General features: G+C 40.1%; 1 protein-coding gene across 1 annotated transcript in view; it reads right to left on the bottom strand.

The window, feature by feature from the left end:
• Positions 1 to 21,165, bottom strand: part of LOC136881325 (kinesin-like protein CG14535) — a 295,387-nt gene that overhangs the window by 34,219 nt on the left and 240,003 nt on the right. Inside the window, exon 5 of the mRNA XM_067154138.2 lies at positions 2,064 to 2,261. Within this exon, the coding sequence (XP_067010239.2) occupies positions 2,064 to 2,261 (198 nt within the window). The remainder of the gene's footprint in view (positions 1 to 2,063; positions 2,262 to 21,165) is intronic.

The raw sequence follows: 21,165 nt of genomic DNA, 5'->3' as shown, positions 1-21,165 counted from the left end.
TAATGCCTGATATAACTGATCATACTGCCTCCATGCGCGTTGGTCTCTCACCACTCGGTTTTGTGGTTCAAACTGAGGTCAGTCAATGTGAGATTTGTGCTCAACAAACGGAGGCGGGAGAGTTTTCTCGCTGGGTACTCGAGTTTTCCCTGTCATCTTTCATTCCTACAACAATCTCCGATATAATTTCATTTCATCTGTGAGTCAGTAATCACTGCCCTAGAGGAGTGCGACAGGCTTCGGCAGCCGGAACCATTCCTGTCCTCGCCGCTAGATGGGGTTTCATTCGTTCCATTCGTGACCCGGTTCAAATTGGAAACAGGCTGTGAATTATTACAACTGATAATAGAAGGCATGATGGAGGGGAACTTGGACGAGGGAAGATAAGATTTTAGAGGTGTGGAACCTCTGACAGTAGTTCTACATCCTTCTGTGGAGTATGAGAGCGTGAATTGACGACGAGGATATGACACTGCTTCATTTTCAAATCGTACTACCTGTTTTTGTTTTTTTGACAAGATCTGCTCAGTTCTCAAGCGGTTTACAATTTTTGGATGTTTATAAATTTGATCCCGATCACCGCTGTACGTATCCACACTCTTCAGCTGTCGCATCCCTCTTCGTTCCAGAGATTTGCCTCGCAAGATATAAAATAAATCTACGAAATTTCGTATATATACGTTCAACTAATATACTGAGGATTGTCGTGGAAACGAAAAATCGCATAAATGTTTTGACTAGAAAAATGTACGGTCTGTTCAAAAAGTGAAATTCCTAAATTCAAAAGAATAATAATAATAATAATAATAATAATAATAATAATAATAATAATAATAATAATAATAATAATAATAATAATAATAATAATAATAAAACTTTCGATCATATGTACACAACATTGGAACATATCACAAACAAACTGAGATATACAGATTGTCAATAATGTATCTGCAATGCACTAGCAAACGTTTCATCACTCTGAGAGGTATGCTCTTGAAAATATTAGGGAAATGTATTGGAATGCAGTTATTAGGAGGCGTGATCTTAGGCCACGTTGTTATGATAGGTGGTTTTATGGGAGATTAGTCATCACTTTCACTCCCCTATATTTGATGGCAACATTATTATTATTATTTTTTTTTTTTTGCAAGCTGCTTTACGTCGCACCGACACTGATAGGTCTTATAGCGACGATGGGGTAAGAAAGGGTTAGGAGTGGGAAGGAAGCGGCCGTGGCCTTAATAAATGTACAGCCCCAGTATTTGCCTGGTGTGAAAATGGGAAATCACGGAAAACCATCTTCAGGGCTGCCGACATTGCGGTTCGAACCCACTATCTCCCGGATGCTTACAGCTGCGCGCCCCTAACCGCACGGCCAACCCGCCCGGTCAGTGGTTGTCAAGCTAGATAATGGGAGGGTGTAGTGGAGATCTGTTGTGATTTCAGATGTCTGTTCTGGTGCCAGTGATGACCGTAGATAGATAAGGAGGCCAGGTGAGCTTTTGGAACCGAGCTATCTGCAGCGACGACACACTGGATCTACACCAGGAGTTATGGTCTGGAGAGCAATTTCCTTTGATACCAGGAGCACTCTCGTCCTTATCCCAAGTACCTTGACAGAGGATCTGTACGCCAGATTGGTGATTGAACCGGTTGTGCTGTCATTCATTCGCAGTATTCAAGGGGTGTTTTCCAACACAATAACACTTGTCCTCACATTGTTGCTGTCGCCTAACGTGCTCTACTGAGTGTCGATCAGTTGCCTTGGCCTGCGAGATTACCAGACCTTACGCCCATTAAGTGGGCATGGGACATTATTAAATGACAAATCCAGCGTCATCTAATACCAGCATTTATCGTTGCTGATTTCACTGACCAAAGGCAACAGGCGTGGAACTCCATACCGCCAAATGAGATACGGCACCAGCATGACGTTAAAAAGTGCCAGTGAGAGAATATCTCCTAATGTCAGCCCAAACATATATATTTCACTCTAGTTAGACTGAACTGTTGCATACAAATGAAACAATACTAGAAGTCAGTGAAGAGTTTTCATTACTTACCGTTGGCATGACTCGCTAGAAGATCCTTTAGAGTCTGCGTGGGTCCTGATACCTCGACGGCTGACACTCGCACCGAGAATCGAGCACCAGTTTTCTGTTTCTGCTCGTTGATTCCCCGGAAGAGCCATGAAATGGCGCAAGGAATGACTCCTAGAGAGTTGACAGACTCAGGACTTCCCACCATCGTATAAGTCTTACCTGTCGAGACAGAAATAAATAATTAAAACACTTAAGTAATCTTCAAATTGACATGACTAGGTATAATATATTATTCTATAAACGCCAGCCGAGGGTGAAGGACGGAGTATACCAGTTAATCATACAATGTTTGAAGAATGGTTGCCCTCTAATATTACCACGTTTGAAGACGTAGAGTTTGGAACGTTGATTTTTTCCCAAAAGTAATTAAGGTACTTTAACAATAAGTATACCAGTCAATTTGCCTAATTTAATAATGTGTTGGTGGATGGAACGTTTATAATACCATTAAGAAAAAGGTTGTTATCAATACATTATTTGTTATTATCCTGAAAAACAGTATGTTGTTTAAATGAATGCCTTAATATCGTTTAACAATATAAAAATAGAATGTCGATGTATTTACAATCTTGAGATATTTCAGACAGACTCTGTATATACGGAGTGAATCTCTCCAATATGGCTAAACAAAGGGAGGTGGCTGGGATAATGAGGGAGTAAGCCAAAAAGTATGACCCATACAACTCTACTGTTTGTGAGTTTATTGAAGCTGGAGAAGAACGCGCAACCTGTTACGCTGACACAAGCAAACGATACAGGTCTACTTTTCATTGACTGAAATCTATCGACACTCTGCTGGACCGTGTTTCTCTCCCAGACCAGTGTAAGCCCTGTCACTAGGTCTAAAAATCTTTCGGAAGACAGAGCTCGCAAATTTGGGAATATGTTTAGAAATATGTCAATTTTTATTTGATCTTACAATTAACATTGATACATTGAATGAGTTTCAGCCATTCATCTGAGGATCTTCATCAATCTGATGATGGCGGTAATAATAATAATAATAATAATAATAATAATAATAATAATAATAATAATAATAATCATAATAATAATAATAATAATAATAATAATAATAATAATAATAGCATGTGGCCTCCAGAAAGTCTTGGTGCAGGTCTGTCTAGTTGACGGCTGATAGGCGACCTGCACATCTGTCGTAATGGTGCTCTACCTACAGTATGATGAATTCTAAATCCTAAGGGCAGCACATGCATCTAGACCCCGAGCCATCAGAATTAATCAATTAATGTTAACATACCTGATACAACTGGGAATCGAGTACAGGGCCTCTTAGACCAAAGGCCAGAAGGCTAACTATTCAGCCATGGAGCCTGATATTACGGTAACAATTTTGTTTTTGGAAGGGAGCCTAACATATATGTCATCATTCCACCCTTCACCCTCTTTCTTCTTTTCTCGTACCGGGTTAGTCGTGCAGCTGTGAGATAGTGGATTCGAATCCCACTGTCGACGCTCCAATTTTACACTTCGATTGCTCCAAGGAATTATGTGATAGGTCATATGCAGATATTCTAGCTCAATCGTTTATCACCGGGCGAGTTGGCCATGCAATTAGGGACGCGCAGCTGTGAGCTTGCATCTGCGAGATAGTGGGATTTTAACGCCAGGGCCCTGAAGGTGGTTTTTCGTAGTTTCCCATTTTCACGCACGGCAAAAGCTGGGGCTCTACCTTAAATAAGGGCACGGCCGCATAATTTCCACCCGTATGCCTTTCCTATCCCATTGTTACCATAAAACCGATTTGTGTCGGTACACCGTAAAGCAAATTTTTTAAAACATACAGTACTTGCCATATAAGAGTGCTTATACACAAGAGACCAGTACCACTGGCACGTTAAATAAATCATTCTCAAAATAATACATCAGCATCGCACCCCAAATTCAACAGTGTGCCCATCGTTTGCAGTCTTCTTCTTCTTCTTCTCCTTCTTCTCATTCTGTGAATCTGTCTTGAGACAAGTATCCACTGCACGACTTCCATGTTTCTCTGTCCTAAGCATCTTGTTCCAGTTGTTCACATCTTCTGCCTTGCTTGACATCTATTAACATTCCACACCTCCTTCTTCCTCTTCATCTGTCTCTTCTTCCATATATTTCCCCCTCCAATCATCCTCTGATGAAGTAAACGTCTGCGTAGTATGTGACCCAACCAGGATGTTTTCCTGTTCGTTATTGTTTTCATCAGGTGTCTCTTCTCTCCAACTCTTGTTAGTACTTCATTTCTCACTTTTTCTGACCACTTCATCTTTCGCATTCTTTTCCACAACCATATTTCAAAACTTTCAAAATACTTTTTTCTTTCTTTGTTTCTTTCTTTCAGCTGCGTATGACACCACACTCCACATGAAAACTTCGCGAAACTCTTTCTTAAATTAATAGGGATTGCCTTAGACATCAAAAACGCTTTCGCCTTTCCGAAAGCTTACTTTCCCATAGATATTCTGCTTCTTACTTCTAATTTACAGCTTCCATTCCATGTTTGCGTACATACCCACTGTTCATACTTTCAATGAAACTGAATACTATGGACTAACAGTTAGGTACTCTAGCAACATCAGATGCAGGCCTGGATTCTTAGCAGCTTGCAGTTGCAAAGTGAGTTTCTCTCATAGGTCGCTCGGCGGGCGCGCGGTGCCTTCCTGCCGTTGACTCGTCTCACTTCCCGTCCGCAGTATTGCAACATTCCCTCACTTTCGCAGTTGTTCTCAGTGCTTGGATCGTTTAACAATGTCGATCTGTCACTCCAACTGTTCTCTAGTTATGAGGTGTTAGTTTGGGATATAATTCTCACAATGCCTCCACATGTGCACATAAGACAGCAAAGGGTTTCAAGATTTCACATCTAGGAGTGCAAGTACACGCCTCCATTCAATTTGTGTTTCGGTCCATTTTCTTAACCTGTTCTTTTCCGCAATGGCCCAATAGGTTGGGTACTAGATACCCTTGTTTCAAATTTGTAAGTTGTGCCTTGATGGCGAGTGATTGTAATTTTCTGATATTGCCTTGAATAGGCTTGGAAAACTGAGTGCACGCCAGCTCTTTACAAGTGTTGTAAAACTGCCTCTGGGAGGCTGGATATTGTAAGTTGGGAACAGGTGCTCCATGTATTGAGGGATTTATGCCCTTGAGCAAATTTGTGCTCTTTTGTAAATTTGAACTAGGAGCTCAAGAATTGTAAAGTGAGGGGCTTGAAGCCCAGATTTTTAAACAGTCACTAAATTTTGAATTTTCTTGTCTTGTCTAAAATTTGTCATTGTACCTGACGTTTCATTGTTATGAAAATTCGCTAAAGTTGAATTTAAGAAAATATAACCTACAGTTTAAGTTTTTAATTCTTTTCTTGACATTGTAGTTAGACCCATTCATCCCGGCACCTTCTTTCACCTCTGCGGTCCACGATAAACCCCGGAACAATAATAATATTTGATTTACGCCCCACTAACTACTTTTACTGTCCAACTCGTTGGCTGAATGGTCAGCGTACTGGCCTTCGGTTCAGAGGGTCCCGGGTTCGATCCCAGGCCAGGTCGGGGATTTGAACCTTAATTGGTTAATTCCAATGGCACGGGGGTTGGGTGCATGTGTTGTCTTCATCATCATTTTATCCTCATCACGACGCGCAGGTCACTTACGGGTGTCAAATCGAAAGACCTGTACCTGGCGAGCCGAACCCGTCCTGGAATATCCCGGCACTAAAAGCCATAGGACATTTCATTTCAACTACTTTTACTGTTTTCAGAGACACCGGGATGCCGGAATTTAGTCCCGCAGGAGTTTATACGTTCCAGTAAATCTTCCCACACGAGGCTGGCTTATTAGAGCACCTTCAAATACCACCGGACTGGAAAAGGATCGAACCTGCCAAGTTAGGGTCAGAAGACCAGCGTCTCAACCGTCTGAGCCACTCAGCCCGGCAGGAACTTAAAGAAATAAAGTGTATGCAATAACTCAAGGAACGTATCAGGAGCATCAATTTCGGAAGACAACTAATGGGTGTGAATCGGAGTTTGCTAACACGATGCCAAAAGTGAGTGGATATAGAACATTTTTATTTTAGTAATTTTGCTGTACGTCGCACCGACACAGAGAGGTCTTACGGTGACGATGGGATAGGAAAGGGCTAGGAGTGGCAAGGATGCGTCCGTAGACTTAATTATCATTTGCCTGGTGTGAGAATGGGAAACGAGAAAAAATCATCTTCAGAGCTGCTGGCATTGGGGTTCGAGCCCACTGTCTCATAAACACAAGCTGACAGGTACGTGGCCCAAACAGCGCAGCCAATCGCTTGGTAGGAGGAGAATATTTCCAACGTCTACTATCATAAGGTACATGCTTATTTTCGTAATTTTAATTTAAATGTTATGCAGGAGGAAAGTGAGGGAAGTGATTGTTGCTGAAACTGATGAGTCGTTACACGAAAAACTTTATTGACTTCCGATGTAGCAATGTTGAAGCTATTTTTCAATATAATCACCACCAGAAATGAGACATTTGTCAAGTCGTAGGAACAACTTTTGTATGGCGGTGTCGTAGAAGTGTGCCGCTTGGGAATGGAACCAGCGTGTGACATTCGTCTTCAGCTCTTCTTCCGTGTGAAAATGCTGAAAGGAGAGCAGAAATTGCTTGAGGTGCAAGGAAAGGTGAAAATAACTGGGGGCTAGATCAGGACTGTACGGCGGATGATCAAACACCTCCCATTGGAACTCCTGCAGAAGAGTTGCTGAGCGTCGAGGCGTATGTATTGCCATGGATCAGCACAACAGATGCACTGAGCGTTTCACACCTCTTGTTTTGAATGGCCCATCGCAATTTCCGTAGAATATCACAGACCCAACAATTCAGTCGGTGGGAGAAACAATATGAGCCGCCATTTCGAGCCACTGCTGCTGCGCTACTGACTAGTGATGGGATAATCGAATGCTTTTAATAATCGAATAACATCCATCCGATTACCGGTATTTAAATAATCGAATAAGATAATCGAATGAGTTTCAAATATCATTCAGTTGTAGCGATGGCATAATCCAATAATCTTAATAATCGAATAACCTCCATCGGATTATTTAGATAATCGAATAAATAATCGAATAAAATAATGGAATGAGTTTCAAATATCATTCAGTTGTAGCGATGGCATGATCGAATACTTTTAATAATCGAATAACCTCCATCCTATTATTTAGATAATCGAATATATAATGGAATAAAATAACCGAATGAGTTTCAAATATCATTCACTTTTATCGCATAGAATATTCGGATGCGTCATGAATCATTTTTCGGTTTAATTGTGTCGAATGCAGTTCCAAATGAATAATCGAAACAATAATCGAATGGAAAAATTCATTATTCGATTACTTCATTCATTCGAATGGAGTTTCGAATGAATAATGGAAATAATAATCGGATGGAAAATATTCACTTTTCGATTGCCTCATTTATTCGAATGAATAATCGAAAAATAATCTAATGAGAAATATAATAGAACAATCGGATAATCGATTATTTTGTATTTTATTACCCCATCACTAGTACTGACACCACGCTCGACATGTCCGACCGGTGTATGATTGCTATGTCATTGAACTGTCACGCATGCTCAAATTTCCAGGCTAAATACGTTTACTTTACAAGAAAAGAAATAGGGAAACTTAATTTCTGGATGGTCTGCGTAAGTGGACTATATATTATGGCTCTGTTATCTTCTTTATCACTTCCTAATTACCTCTTTGCTCCTTTTTCCATAGTGGAGAGGTTCTCTCTATATACTGACATGAATTGCACGTCCTTTTCTAACTGAAATATAAATTTAAGCTTTACATCAACTTTAATTTCCCTTTGTAAGTGATGAGTTGTCCTGTAATTGCATGTAACACTCTCATAGCGACTGTAAAGCCTGTGCTGCTGTCTGATCATGTTGCCCATCCTCTAATTGAGTTGTTCTCTCTGTGTTTACAGTTCCAAGTGCACAGTCAAGTGATGCAATATTGACGCACTCTAAACTCATCTCCAAATCTCGACTTCATTACTGCTATGGGCAAGTGCTCCCTGCTTGATTGACGGAACGACACCAACTCCACATGGTCGTGCCAGTTTGGCCAAAGTTTTGCTCTTGGTGATAGAATATCTCCAATATTGCATCATATGGAGCCTCCGTGGCTCGGGCGGCAGCGAGTCGGCCTCTCACGGCTGGGTTACGCAGTTCAGATCCCGGTCAATCCAAGAGAAATTTGTCATCTTTTATGCCAGTAACACTCTCAAATATAATTTCGTTTCATCTATCAGTAATCATTTCTCCACAGGAGTACGACAGGCTTCGGCAGCCGGCAAAATTCGTATCCTCGCCGCTCGATGGGTTTCAATTCACTCCATTCCTGACCCAATCGCATGACTGTATACTCTTCTACACTTTCCCACGACTGCCTGTACTTTCGCTTACTTCTGGGTGTTTTAACATAAATTTTTAATTTCTTACGTGTCGAAGGACCTGCTTCACCTGAAGTGAACACCATCTTTATTTATTTAACATAATTTATTAACATAAATTAATACAGGGTAAGCTCATCCACACGGAACTGAAGCACTGCGCTACCACGCAAAAGAATTTGTAAGTACATCACAATATTAGTCATAGGAACGACAAAATAGTATTATCCATAAAATTTACAACTAAATGCTGCACTGTTACCCGTTTGACGTTACACTACACTTCACACTTTCAATGGCTGATTAAAGGACGATTGTTGTAGTTCGGTGTGAGCTGGTTCGAAAGTGTGACTGTGAACATAATATGTAGGACTAAGGGATCTGCAGTTGATAAAGTCTGAAGTAGAGCATTCTAGGCAGCAGAGTGAGACAGAAAGTCCCACATGCGAGATTATGCAGACGCATCATTGGATAATCTGAACCCAGCTCAGAGGTGAACCACACCATTCAAAGCTTGGGAGCCCACTAGAGAAATGAGGGCCACCTCATATATGCCAAGAAAATGAGGTATTTTCAAAAAGGAGAAAAAACCATTTTGCATAAAATTATTAAAAATTTCAAAAAATTGTTCATTTGAAACTTTCGCAGAACCGTATATAACGCGTACCAGTACATGGAAGACTGAACGCCGTGAATGAACGCTTGGCAACGCTGCACCTAGTCTTCATATCCTGACCAGCAGCATAAAAATACAAGAATGAACTAGAATTTTTAATAATGTTATTTGTTTTACGTCCCACTAACTACTTTTTAAGGTCTTCGGAGACGCCGAGGTGCCGGAATTTAGTTCCGCAGGAGTTCTTTTACGTGCCAGTAAATCTACCGACACGAGGCTGTCGTATTTGAGCACCTTCAAATACCACCGGACTGAGCCAGGATCGAACCTGCTAAGTTGGGGTTAGAAGGTCAGCGCCTTAACCGTCTGAGCCACTCAGCCCGGCGGAACTAGAATTAGCTGAAGATATTTTTATTAATTGATTCCTAAGAACGTACTCTTCTCGTTATGAAATTTTACTAGGTCTATCAGCATTGAATGCCTCAGCTGATGTTTACGTTTGTAAGTATTGGAAAAAGACTAGGAAAGAAGAGTTTTAGACATCACTTCGATATCCATGCGCACTTGACGTGGAAATCCAGAAAGTCAATGTAAAGTTTGTAAAGATGGTGAATTTAACGTAATGTATATCCTGATTTTCTTTTACTTGTTTCTGAGTAAGTCCCTTCTAGTTCCAAAAATACACTGATCTAAATTTGTGATAAAGTCTGAAAAGGATCGCGGACCAACCAGACGGGGAGATACCAAATCTTAGACTTGATGAGAGTAAAATAAATGCATGTGTTTCTATATCACACTGCTTCAGTTGCACCTGATTTTGAATAACATCGAACTGTGAATAATGTGTCACAAAAAATTGAAATGAAGTACGAAATTAAGTTACATGCTTTAATTCACTCTCCTTGTCATCTGAACATGATGTACACGTCTATCAGTTTGACAGGCTGGAATCAGTTATTGAATTACTGTATAGAATTAGCACAAAGCTACAGAAAACACTGCGAACTGGCAGCTATCAAATTTCTATAGGGATTCCACATTTTTTTATCATACTCATATATTTTGAGTAGTATAATACAGGGATTCGGCGGCCTCCTCCTCCTCCGGCTCTGGGGAGAGGCCTCCTCCTCAGCCAGTGGCCTCCTCCTCCTCCTCAGCCAGTGGCCTCCCAGTGGCCACCTCCTCCTCCTCCTCAGCCAGTGGCCTCCCAGTGGCCTCCTCCACCTCAGCCAGAGGCCTCTTCCAGTGCTGCCAACTTAACCTAACTAGCGCGAGATAAACAAAGCCACGTGCTTTTTGACAGACAACAACGCACCGCTAACCTCAGTACTGCCATCTTGACGGGCCTAAACCTCAGTAGTGCCAACTTAACCTCACAAGCGCGAGGTAAACAAAGCCACGTGCTTTTTGACAGCCACGTGCTTTTTGACAGATTTGTAAACAAAGCCACGTGCTTTTTGACAGCTGTCATCGACAACAACGCATCGCAAACCTCAGTACTACCATCTTGACGGGCCTAAACCTTAGTGGTACCAACTTAACCTAACTAGCATGAGGTAAACAAAGCCACGTGTTTTTTGACAGCCACGTGCTTTTTGACAGACAACAACGCATCGCTAACCTCAGTACTGCCATCTTGACGGGCCTAAACCTTAGTGGTACCAACTTAACCTCACTAGCGCGAGGTAAACAAAGCCACGTGCTTTTTGACAGCCACGTGCTTTTGACAGATTTGTAAACAAAGCCACGTGCTTTTTGACAGACAACAACGCATCGCAAACCTCAGTACTGCCATCTTGACGGGAATAAACCTTAGTGGTACCAACTTAACCTCACTAGCTCGAGATAAACAAATCCACGTGCTTTTTGACAGCCACGTGCTTTTTTGATAGCTGTCATCTGCCATCTTTGAGCACAGTGCTGCCCTCTTTAGCTACCTACCTTTGAAATGTGGTGGCGGATAATTTGAAAAAATGCTTTTCGACATGCAGCCATCTTTAATCCAGAGAGAACAGTGCTGCCCTCTATGTGGTGGCGGCAAATTCCACGTGCTCTTGTTTGAAAACATACTCACGTGCTTTTTTGACAGCTGTCATCCGCCATCTTTAATCCAGAGAGAACAGTGCTGCCCTCTATGTGGTGGCGGCAAATTGAAAAATTCCACGTGCTCTTGTTTGAAAACATACTCACGTGCTTTTTTGACAGCTGTCATCCGCCATCTTTAATCCAGAGAGAACAGTGCTGCACTCTATGTGGTGGCGGTAAATTCCATGTGCTTTACAAACCTATGTGCTTTTCTGACAGCTGTCATCCGCCATCTTTAATCTAGAGAGAACAGTGCTGCACTCTATGTGGTGGCGGCAAATTCCACGTGCTTTACAAACCTATGCGCTTTTCTGTCATCCACCATCTTTAATCTAGAGAGAACAGTGCTGCACTCTATGCGGTGGCGGCAAATTCTACGTGCTTTACAAACCTATGCGCTTTTCTGTCATCCACCATCTTTAATCTAGAGAGAACAGTGCTGCACTCTATGTGGTGGCGGCAAATTCTACGTGCTCTTATTTGGAAACAAATTCTACTCGCTCTTCAGCTGTCATCTACCATCTTTAATCAAGAGAGCACCGTGCTGCCCTCTTTGTGGTGGCGGATAATTTGAAAAAATTCTTTTCGACAAGCAGCCATCTTTAATCCAGAGAGAACAGTGCTGCCCTCTTTAGCTACTTACCTTTGAGGCGGTTAATTTGAAAAATTCTTTTCGACAAGCTGCCATCTTTAATTCAGAGAGAACAGTGCTGCCCTCTTTAGCTACTTACCTTTGAGGCGGTTAATTTGAAAAATTCTAGCTGCCATCTTTAATGAAAAGGGCATCGTGGTGCTATCTTGCGGGTAATATTTTACGTCACAGCTGTCATCCACCATCTTGCATTGCTAACCTTAGTGCTGCCCTCTTTAGCTACTTACCTTTGACAAGCTGTCACCCGCCATATTGCATCGCAAACCTCAGTGCTGCACTCTATGTGGTGGCGGATAACTTGAAAAAATCTTTTTGACAAGCGGCCATCTTTAATCAACAGAGCACCGTGCTGACATCTTTAGCTACCGCCATCTTACATCGCTTACCTCGCTGCTGCACTCTATGTGGTGGCGGTTAATTCGAACAAGTTTAATCACGCATCGGGTAAGCTAGAGTAAGCACGTGCTGTTGTGATGACATCATCATACATGTTTAGACTTGTCCGTTTTCTTAAGAGTAAGTCGATGTAAAGGAATGTGGTAGCGGTAAATTCGAACGAGTTTAAACATGCATCGGGAAAGCTAGAGTAAGCAAGTGCTGTTGTGATGACGTCATTGTGCATGTTTAGACCTGATCGTTTTTCTTAAGAGTAAGTCGGTGTAAAGCAATGCAATAAGTACAACATTTTTTGAATGCGATCAAATATTTATTTACAAATGTACTACAACAGTGTTCGTTTTTGCTGCTGACAAGGTTAGTGTGCTTCTTAACAACGTATGCTTCCGAAATGCCTCCTGCAACATTCAAATTAAACAAAGCATTTAGAAATATATTATACTAAGTATGTTATGCTTTACAGAGAAGATCATGTACTTCTTACCTTGCTGTTATTCCTTTTCGGAATCATCATCATCATCATGAAGTACTAGAGAAAGTTCATTCATACACTGTGTACAGTGTTCAATCCTCGGATTTGGTCCATCCCAATCATCATCACCATTTTCTCCTCGATGCTTGTAATGTCGCTCACAAGTTCTGCATAAAGCTACTTCGATTGACATCTTACTGTGTAGAGGAAGGATGTCCCAAAAATTATGTACGTAAGAGGCAGCGTACGTATATAAAAATCCTGGTGGTAAGTATTGAATAAGATGTTTCGGCATCGATGATCTACGTTTATAGAACATCTTAATAGCCTCACTCACTCGTGAAACATAAATAAGATGTTGCGTATGAGCATGCAAACAGCATGCACATTTACAGTTTTGTTCCATAGCGTACGATGTCGAAGCACACACTAATGAAAATGATAAAGATCTATTCTTATTTATAGTCTCGTAACAATATTCGTTAGCGGATGGTAAGTAACATCACTCATATGAATAATAAGACAATAGGCTGCTGTGTTAGCAGGAATGTTTTCAGATGTTTCAAATTCTAAACGAATATCAACTGGAGATTCTTTTATAGATTCTTCATGATAAGAGCAGTCTATAACTACAATCGGTGCTTTATTTTTAAATTCTTGAGGTGTAAATAGCGGACGATCTTCTTTCTGATAATACGATGATTGAAATTTACAAAACATGTCATAGAGCATCCCAAACTTATTTTTCTCAAAGTTAATGTCGATGTTTTCGTAGGGATACGTAATTCCATTGAGATATAGTCTAACGTGTCTTAATTTGCAGTGATCAAACAGTGAGCTATCTTTTTCGTGATTGAATTTACGATTAGTTTGAAATCCAAAAATAATGTACAAGGGCTTCTCAGTAAAACGTGATGTTTTAACTGCCCAGCTATGCTTGTTTGTAGGTGGTAACACAGGATATTCATGCAGCTCCCAACTTCTAAAACGTATAGGTAATGGTGTATCATTTTCTACAATCTTGAGCAATCGAAGTTTTTCACGATCAGATAAGGTTACATGTGGGATCCGCCACAGTATACGATGCAGTGTTATTTTCGATTCTACAGGTGTTTCTACTGCTTTAAGAGAATTGTAATCACTTCGATCACGGATTAGAATAAGCTCTTGTTTTACGTTGATTATAATACGTGTAAAGTCTTCTGCGAATCCAAAAATATGTTTCAGTGATAACATACCCGTAAAAGTTCCATCCTCATTAATCATCCAGTTGTTAGTAGATTTTGGACACCATCCAGCCATCCGCAAAAGATTACTTTCTTCATCACAGAAAGAAGGGTAGAGTTTCATTGCGCTTGTAATACCAACATTCTTCGTTCGATCTATTTCAACATTATTTACTTCATATCGCGCTTCAGAAAAGAGAAAAGCTAGAGCATGGTTGTTTAGTTGTGAAGTGCTTGGTCCACTTCCATCAGACTTTTCTAATCGTCCTTCAATATAGAGGTAGCTTTCGTGTGGTAAGGTGTAAACATCTTGTTGATTAATAATAAAATGAATTTCATCATTGTTATTTAATCCAAACGTAAAAGGTTGATAAGAATGAAGCTCACTTCGTACTACACCTTCACGACTTTCTACTGTATTCGTAATGTCTAGCATTTCTTCCATTCTGTTGTAGTAGTGTATATCCTAAATCTTGGAGTATCTGCTTATGGGTATCTGTTAACTCGATGAGTCTCTGCACACATGTAGTATGCCTTCGGAATGTACACCGTGTTTTATAGATGGTTTTCATACTGGTTTAAGATGTAGTTTGTAAGCTACGTACGCGTGCTGATCTAAATGAATAAGCTGATTATGTTTATTTACAAGTCTAAGAGTAATGTTGCTAATGTGTTTTACAGACACAGGATGATAAAGAACTACTGCTGGTTTCTCACAAATAGTATATCCACGTTCCTCTGTAACAATAAAGTCGTGCAGGACGTGCGAAGGTTGTAGATTACTATTCAAGTCTGTAATAATATTACAAGTAATGTTCACATTATAATCATCGAAGAGTTTTATAGGTTGATCAGACTCGTAACGTACGTTCGGTAGGAGCTCCCTCGATGAAAATCCAAGCAGTGGACCAATCGAATCAGGTTGTGATTTGAAGTCAATCTTAAATGATGATTCAATAACACATTTGTGCGTAATGTTGCTTATAGTGATTGAGAACTTGTAATTATGATTACTAAAACTATCTTCCCCAAACTGATCAATTAACGTACTTTCAATATAGTCGTGAATATCATCTACTGTATAACTACCTGAGGGTAGTGTTAGCACATACTCATCGTAATAGAACTTGTTTAAACCATCACGCACATTATAGATTTTATTGTAGCTTTCAAACGATACTAGTCCAAGACTATGCGGCTGATAACCAAGTTCGATTGGCGGATTAAAATAGATGGTTGTTTCAGGTCCTTCTCCACGTACAGCAAACGTTCTTTCACTGTTCGTCATCACGTAGACACTAATACACTTTCTCTACTGTCTGGGTTTGATATAAGAACATAAGACATAATCGTCCGCACATGCGTGTATTAAAGTTTTGCACACGGTTTTTATTGTAAACAATGTCTGCACTGCTTCCGAAATAACGTATGAGCTCAAAAGGAGGAGGTAAATCTCCATAGCTATCAAAATACCATACTTTAGATTTACGTTTTACATAAGCAACGTAATGAGTTCCAGGTCCACGACTGTCGTCCAAGTTAATTACGGCACTTTCACGTTCACGTGGACGTGCTGGTAGTTGATCACGCATATACACTCCTCGAAAATAATGAATTCCTAGTTGTTTAGCAAACGTAAAAACTTCATCATGCGTTAGAGCTCGATATGGCAGTGCATTCAGTAGACGTTTTTTTGGAGAAATGTAGATACCAAGCCCTTTCTTGTATGGCGCTAGCTTCATGTTCACACCTTTGCCTCGTAACGCAATTGCCTCCATCGTCTTGTTATGACGTTCACTCTCTTTCAACCGTTGTTTCGCTTCTTCTGCAGCTTTGACAGTTCTCGCTACAGCACTAGCACCACCTAGCAATGACCCTAAAGCTGCTAAGCCAGCAAACAGCGCAGGAAGAAATCCTCCTCGTTTTGGTACAGGAATAATTCGCGCACGTTTACTAAATATTGCTCTGCACTTTGGAGAAATTCTCGCTCTTGCTGCGCGTAACGCCTTAGTAATAGCTACACGAGGATTCTATTCCCCTCGAATAGCTTTTTGCGCAGCCTTTATAACATCTTTCCATCCAACAGTTTTTACTTTCTTCTTCTTCATGTCGTTTGGATATCGTTGTTTCACCATGCTGGACACGACTTTACTAGTCAAGAGCAAATCATAAACTAACCGTTGCCTCTTGTTTCGTTTAATATATATATATATATATTACTATTACGTACTTTATGATTCAGTTATCATGAAGATTATAAAGCAGCAAGACACGCTACCTGTTACCGACATTGTACCACATCTCTTACCTAGTTCTAGTACAACTACAAGAAAACGTCATGGAACGTTGTTTCCTTTTACTGTGCGATGTATTATATCAGGTCCGTCGGGATGCGGTAAAACAAATCTTTTACTCACACATATTACTTCTGTAAATGGTGTACGCTTCGAGAATATTTACGTTTTCGCAAAGTCACTCTATCAGCCGCTATATACTATTCTACAAACTGTAATGCACGATCTAGTTAAAGATGGAATAAGATATTTTAAATTTAATTCACATGAGCAAGTACCATCACCAGACGATGTGCTTCCTAATTCTCTAATGATCTTTGATGATGTCGCAACAGAACAGCAAAACGTTATTCGTGCATTCTTTAGTATGGGTCGACATAAATATGTTGATTGCATCTATTTGTGCCAAACCTATTCTCGTGTGCCCAAGCAGTTGATACGCGACAACGCAAATGTTATTGTGCTTTTTCGGCAAGATGAGCGCAACATGCGACATGTGTATAACGATCATGTTAACACTGATATGACATTCGATGACTTTAAACGTATGTGTGCTAAATGTTGGTCATTACACCGTTACAGCTTTTTAGTTATTGATAAAGAAAGTGATGTACAGCATGGACGATATCGCATGGGTTTCGATCATTTTATATGCATTAACACAGAATTACAGTAACTACTTGATTAAAAACCACCATCATGTTAACATCTAGCAAGGAGATCACAAAACATATCATCCAAGCTCGAAACAATATTCGACGGAAATTTAAAGAGCTTAAACGTATTCAAGCAGACACGGATTTATTTTTAAAAACACAACTAAGTACACCACTCAAACAAATTTTTAATTCTACTTCATTACCGCAGTCTACTTCAAGTTTTGCTTCTATGCAAACATCATATCATAAAGAGAAGCATGAAGAAGAAAAGCATGAAGAAGATACGGAAGAGAAGAAGCAGGATGTAGATCAAGAAGAGGAAGATAAGGAAGAAGAAGAAGAAGAAGAAGAAGAAGAACTTAATGATGCATCACCATCTAAGCGTGTTGAGTTTTTAACTACAGATGTTATTGCAGAAACACCTACTACATCGACGCAAAATCTACCATCTTTGTCTGAGGTTATGATTACACCAGAATATCGCAATCAGTTTAGAACTTTTATTCAAGATACCTATGGATCTCTCTTTGCACCTTATATAGAAAAACTTTTTACAGGACAAACTGACACTACCTATGGTATTCGCTACGAAGATGACTGTTTCCGGATAGGAAATTCAAATGTTAAGATTAATAGCAACAAACTCATTGTAAAAGGTGTTACCTATAAACCTACGAAAGGACTCTTAGAACTTCTTTTCTCACGAATACCTGACAAGGATATAATTTTACAAGATGATCTTAAAAAGTATAAAGCAATACTTTTTGCTACCGATGCAACACGACGTAATTACAAGAGAACAGAAGCTGTAAATGCGAATAAGAGTTACAAGTATCGTGAGTTTATTTCTAAGCTGTTTCCGACTGCACGTAGTCTAGACGTTATCTACAAGCCTTTGTTGCCGTATGTGGATGTAAGATACTGGAATGACCCAAACTTACTCGTTGAACGATTACAACTTTTAAGAGCATCGCAAGAGGCTGGTCACACTGGTCACGGATCAGAAATTCTAGAAATAGAAAGAGAACTACGTTATGCCGGTATTATTTTATAATGGCTCGTCAAGAGAAGATCTCACCTGTAAAGGTAAACATCGCACATGAGTTACATAAACCGGCACGTCGCACCTACTGTCGCAGACGCGTTATTACACGAGGAAAAGATGATCTCTGGCAAGCAGACTTAGTAGAAATGATTCCATATGCTTCTAGTAATAAGGGCTATAAGTATCTACTTACTGTTATCGATGTGTACTCAAAGTTTGCTTTTGCACAACCCGTGCGTTCTAAAACAGCAGCTCAAGTTAAAGAAGCATTTAAACATATTGTTGAAGAATCGAAACGCTGCCCAAGGCTTCTTCAAACTGATCAAGGTAAAGAGTTTTACAACAAGGATTTTTCTTCTTACCTCAAGTTACTTGGCATTCAACACTACTCTACGTTCAGTAATCTCAAGGCAAGTGTTGTAGAACGCTTTAATCGTACACTCAAAACAATGATGTGGCGAGAATTTACAGCGCAAGGTTCATATCGTTGGATTGATCTGCTACCTAGACTTTTATCTACCTACAACGATACACCTCATCGCACTATCGGAACAAAGCCACGTCTTGTTACAAAGAATACACCTCGTCTAGATGCTATTCATCTTGTAATCAAAACAGCTGATCCACGTCGCTATCGCTTTAAAGAAGGTGATTTCGTTCGCATCAGCAAACACAAGTCTATCTTTGCAAAAGGATACACACCTAACTGGAGCACTGAAATTTTTCAAATCAGAAGTGTTAAGCTTACTAATCCAGTTACGTATTTACTTCGCGATCTCAGAGGACAGCCTATTGAAGGAGGATTCTACATCGAAGAACTGCAGAAAACAAAATATCCTGATCACTATTTAGTTGAACGTGTTATTCGACGTCGTGGTAATAAACTGTATGTTAAATGGCTTGGTTTTAATAACAGCTTTAATTCATGGATTAATAAAGAGGATGTACTTTAAATCTTATGTGTGTTTTCTTTTAATCCTCTACGTTTCCTTTCTTCTAAGTCACTAGGACATGCTGTAGGATTAAACAACACCTGTAATATGTTTTGACAATTCATATTTATTTTAGACTATATACATACATTTTTATCCTTTGTTCATGTTACGGTCTTTGTCACTCAGTTTTTCGTTTTATTGCACCAACAACGACAAGTGCTGCTATATTCTTCTGAGCAGCTAAAGCACTAGGTAATAACACATACACACACACACACAGCATAACTTTACGAAGCAGATTTTAACAGCTACACTCTATGCAGGCAGCATGTAACTACGTATCAGGCGAACGTGTTCTAGGGCCGCAGGGGAGATGAAGCACGAAGAAAAGAAGATCAATCACTCTATTGATGAGTCCACGCCCAACATGCTTCCTCATCTTTCTCCCAGCACGTTTCTTCACCTTTTCCTTGTTTACTCTCTCCACAGCCATGATAAGTGTTTATAAGCGAAGACAACTCGTTAGTTTTAGGTCCGTGATACAGTTTAATTAGTTGACATGTACGGCACTGTCTCACAGAAGGTCTTCTAGCTAAACTCACGTGTTCATGATGTAAACTACACGTTTGAAGCTCTGACAAAACAGGATCTTGAGTCCACTCACGAGGCACCTTATCCCAAATCTTCTTTACAGCATTCGCAGCTACATTGACCAAAAATGCCTTTGGTAATGCATTTAACTCTTCTTCAGTAAAAGTGTTTAGTTTCTTTTTGCATGCATAAAACTTTACGATCGCCTTTTCAACTGCGTTACACTTAGTATCTGTTAGAAATGACATGATGTCTTTACTCTACAAATGTTTCTTTTACACTAAGGTTATTTCGACACTGCACTTTACATATGTTGTTCACTTCCCGACATGCACTGCGACACAACCAATCAAAGAGCATGCATACATGTTGTAAAGACTGTTTAGTTGTTTCTCTACTATGCTCTTTCGGAAGAGTTTTAAATGATGGGCACCCCAATTCATGCATGTCGATAACTTCACATGATGATGGTAGAAAATCACGCAACCATTCTTTCTTTTCACAACCCTTTAAAAGAACAAGATCTGCTCTTGACAAATGTGCATTCATCATTAAAGGTAGAAAACGATAAGGTATTCCTTTTTCTTCCCACTTCAAACCTAAATTGTTTTCAATCCACTGAGTCTGCTTTTTATCTTCATCTGTTTGCAAACAGTAAGGGAACGGTGGACTAAATACTAAACTAACAAGTTTTGGTGCCCACAACACACAGCAATCTAACACAGCCACCTCTTTAAACACAAACTTGTTTCCGTTTACTTTAAAGCCTTGCACATCAACTATTAATGTTTTCGTCATGTTTGCACTCCACACTCTATCACTGTTTCCCGAAGACTAAAGCTTTTAGTCAACGAACGGGTTTAAACATGCATGATAACGTCATCACTGCAGCACGTGCTTACTCTAGCTTACCCGATGCGTGATTAAACTTGTTCGAATTAACCGCCACCACATAGAGTGCAGCAGCGAGGTAAGCGATGTAAGATGGCGGTAGCTAAAGATGTCAGCACGGTGCTCTGTTGATTAAAGATGGCCGCTTGTCAAAAAGATTTTTTCAAGTTATCCGCCACCACATAGAGTGCAGCACTGAGGTTTGCGATGCAATATGGCGGGTGACAGCTTGTCAAAGGTAAGTAGCTAAAGAGGGCAGCACTAAGGTTAGCAATGCAAGATGGTGGATGACAGCTGTGACGTAAAATATTACCCGCAAGATAGCACCACGATGCCCTTTTCATTAAAGATGGCAGCTAGAATTTTTCAAATTAACCGCCTCAAAGGTAAGTAGCTAAAGAGGGCAGCACTGTTCTCTCTGAATTAAAGATGGCAGCTTGTCGAAAAGAATTTTTCAAATTAACCGCCTCAAAGGTAAGTAGCTAAAGAGGGCAGCACTGTTCTCTCTGGATTAAAGATGGCTGCTTGTCGAAAAGAATTTTTTCAAATTATCCGCCACCACAAAGAGGGCAGCACGGTGCTCTCTTGATTAAAGATGGTAGATGACAGCTGAAGAGCGAGTAGAATTTGTTTCCAAATAAGAGCACGTAGAATTTGCCGCCACCACATAGAGTGCAGCACTGTTCTCTCTAGATTAAAGATGGTGGATGACAGAAAAGCGCATAGGTTTGTAAAGCACGTAGAATTTGCC

The sequence above is a fragment of the Anabrus simplex genome, chromosome 9, assembly GCF_040414725.1.
Source record: "Anabrus simplex isolate iqAnaSimp1 chromosome 9, ASM4041472v1, whole genome shotgun sequence".
NCBI classification, from domain to species: Eukaryota; Metazoa; Arthropoda; class Insecta; order Orthoptera; family Tettigoniidae; genus Anabrus; species Anabrus simplex.
Note: the sequence above shows the minus strand (reverse complement) of the source record. Positions and strands in the feature narration are given on the sequence as shown.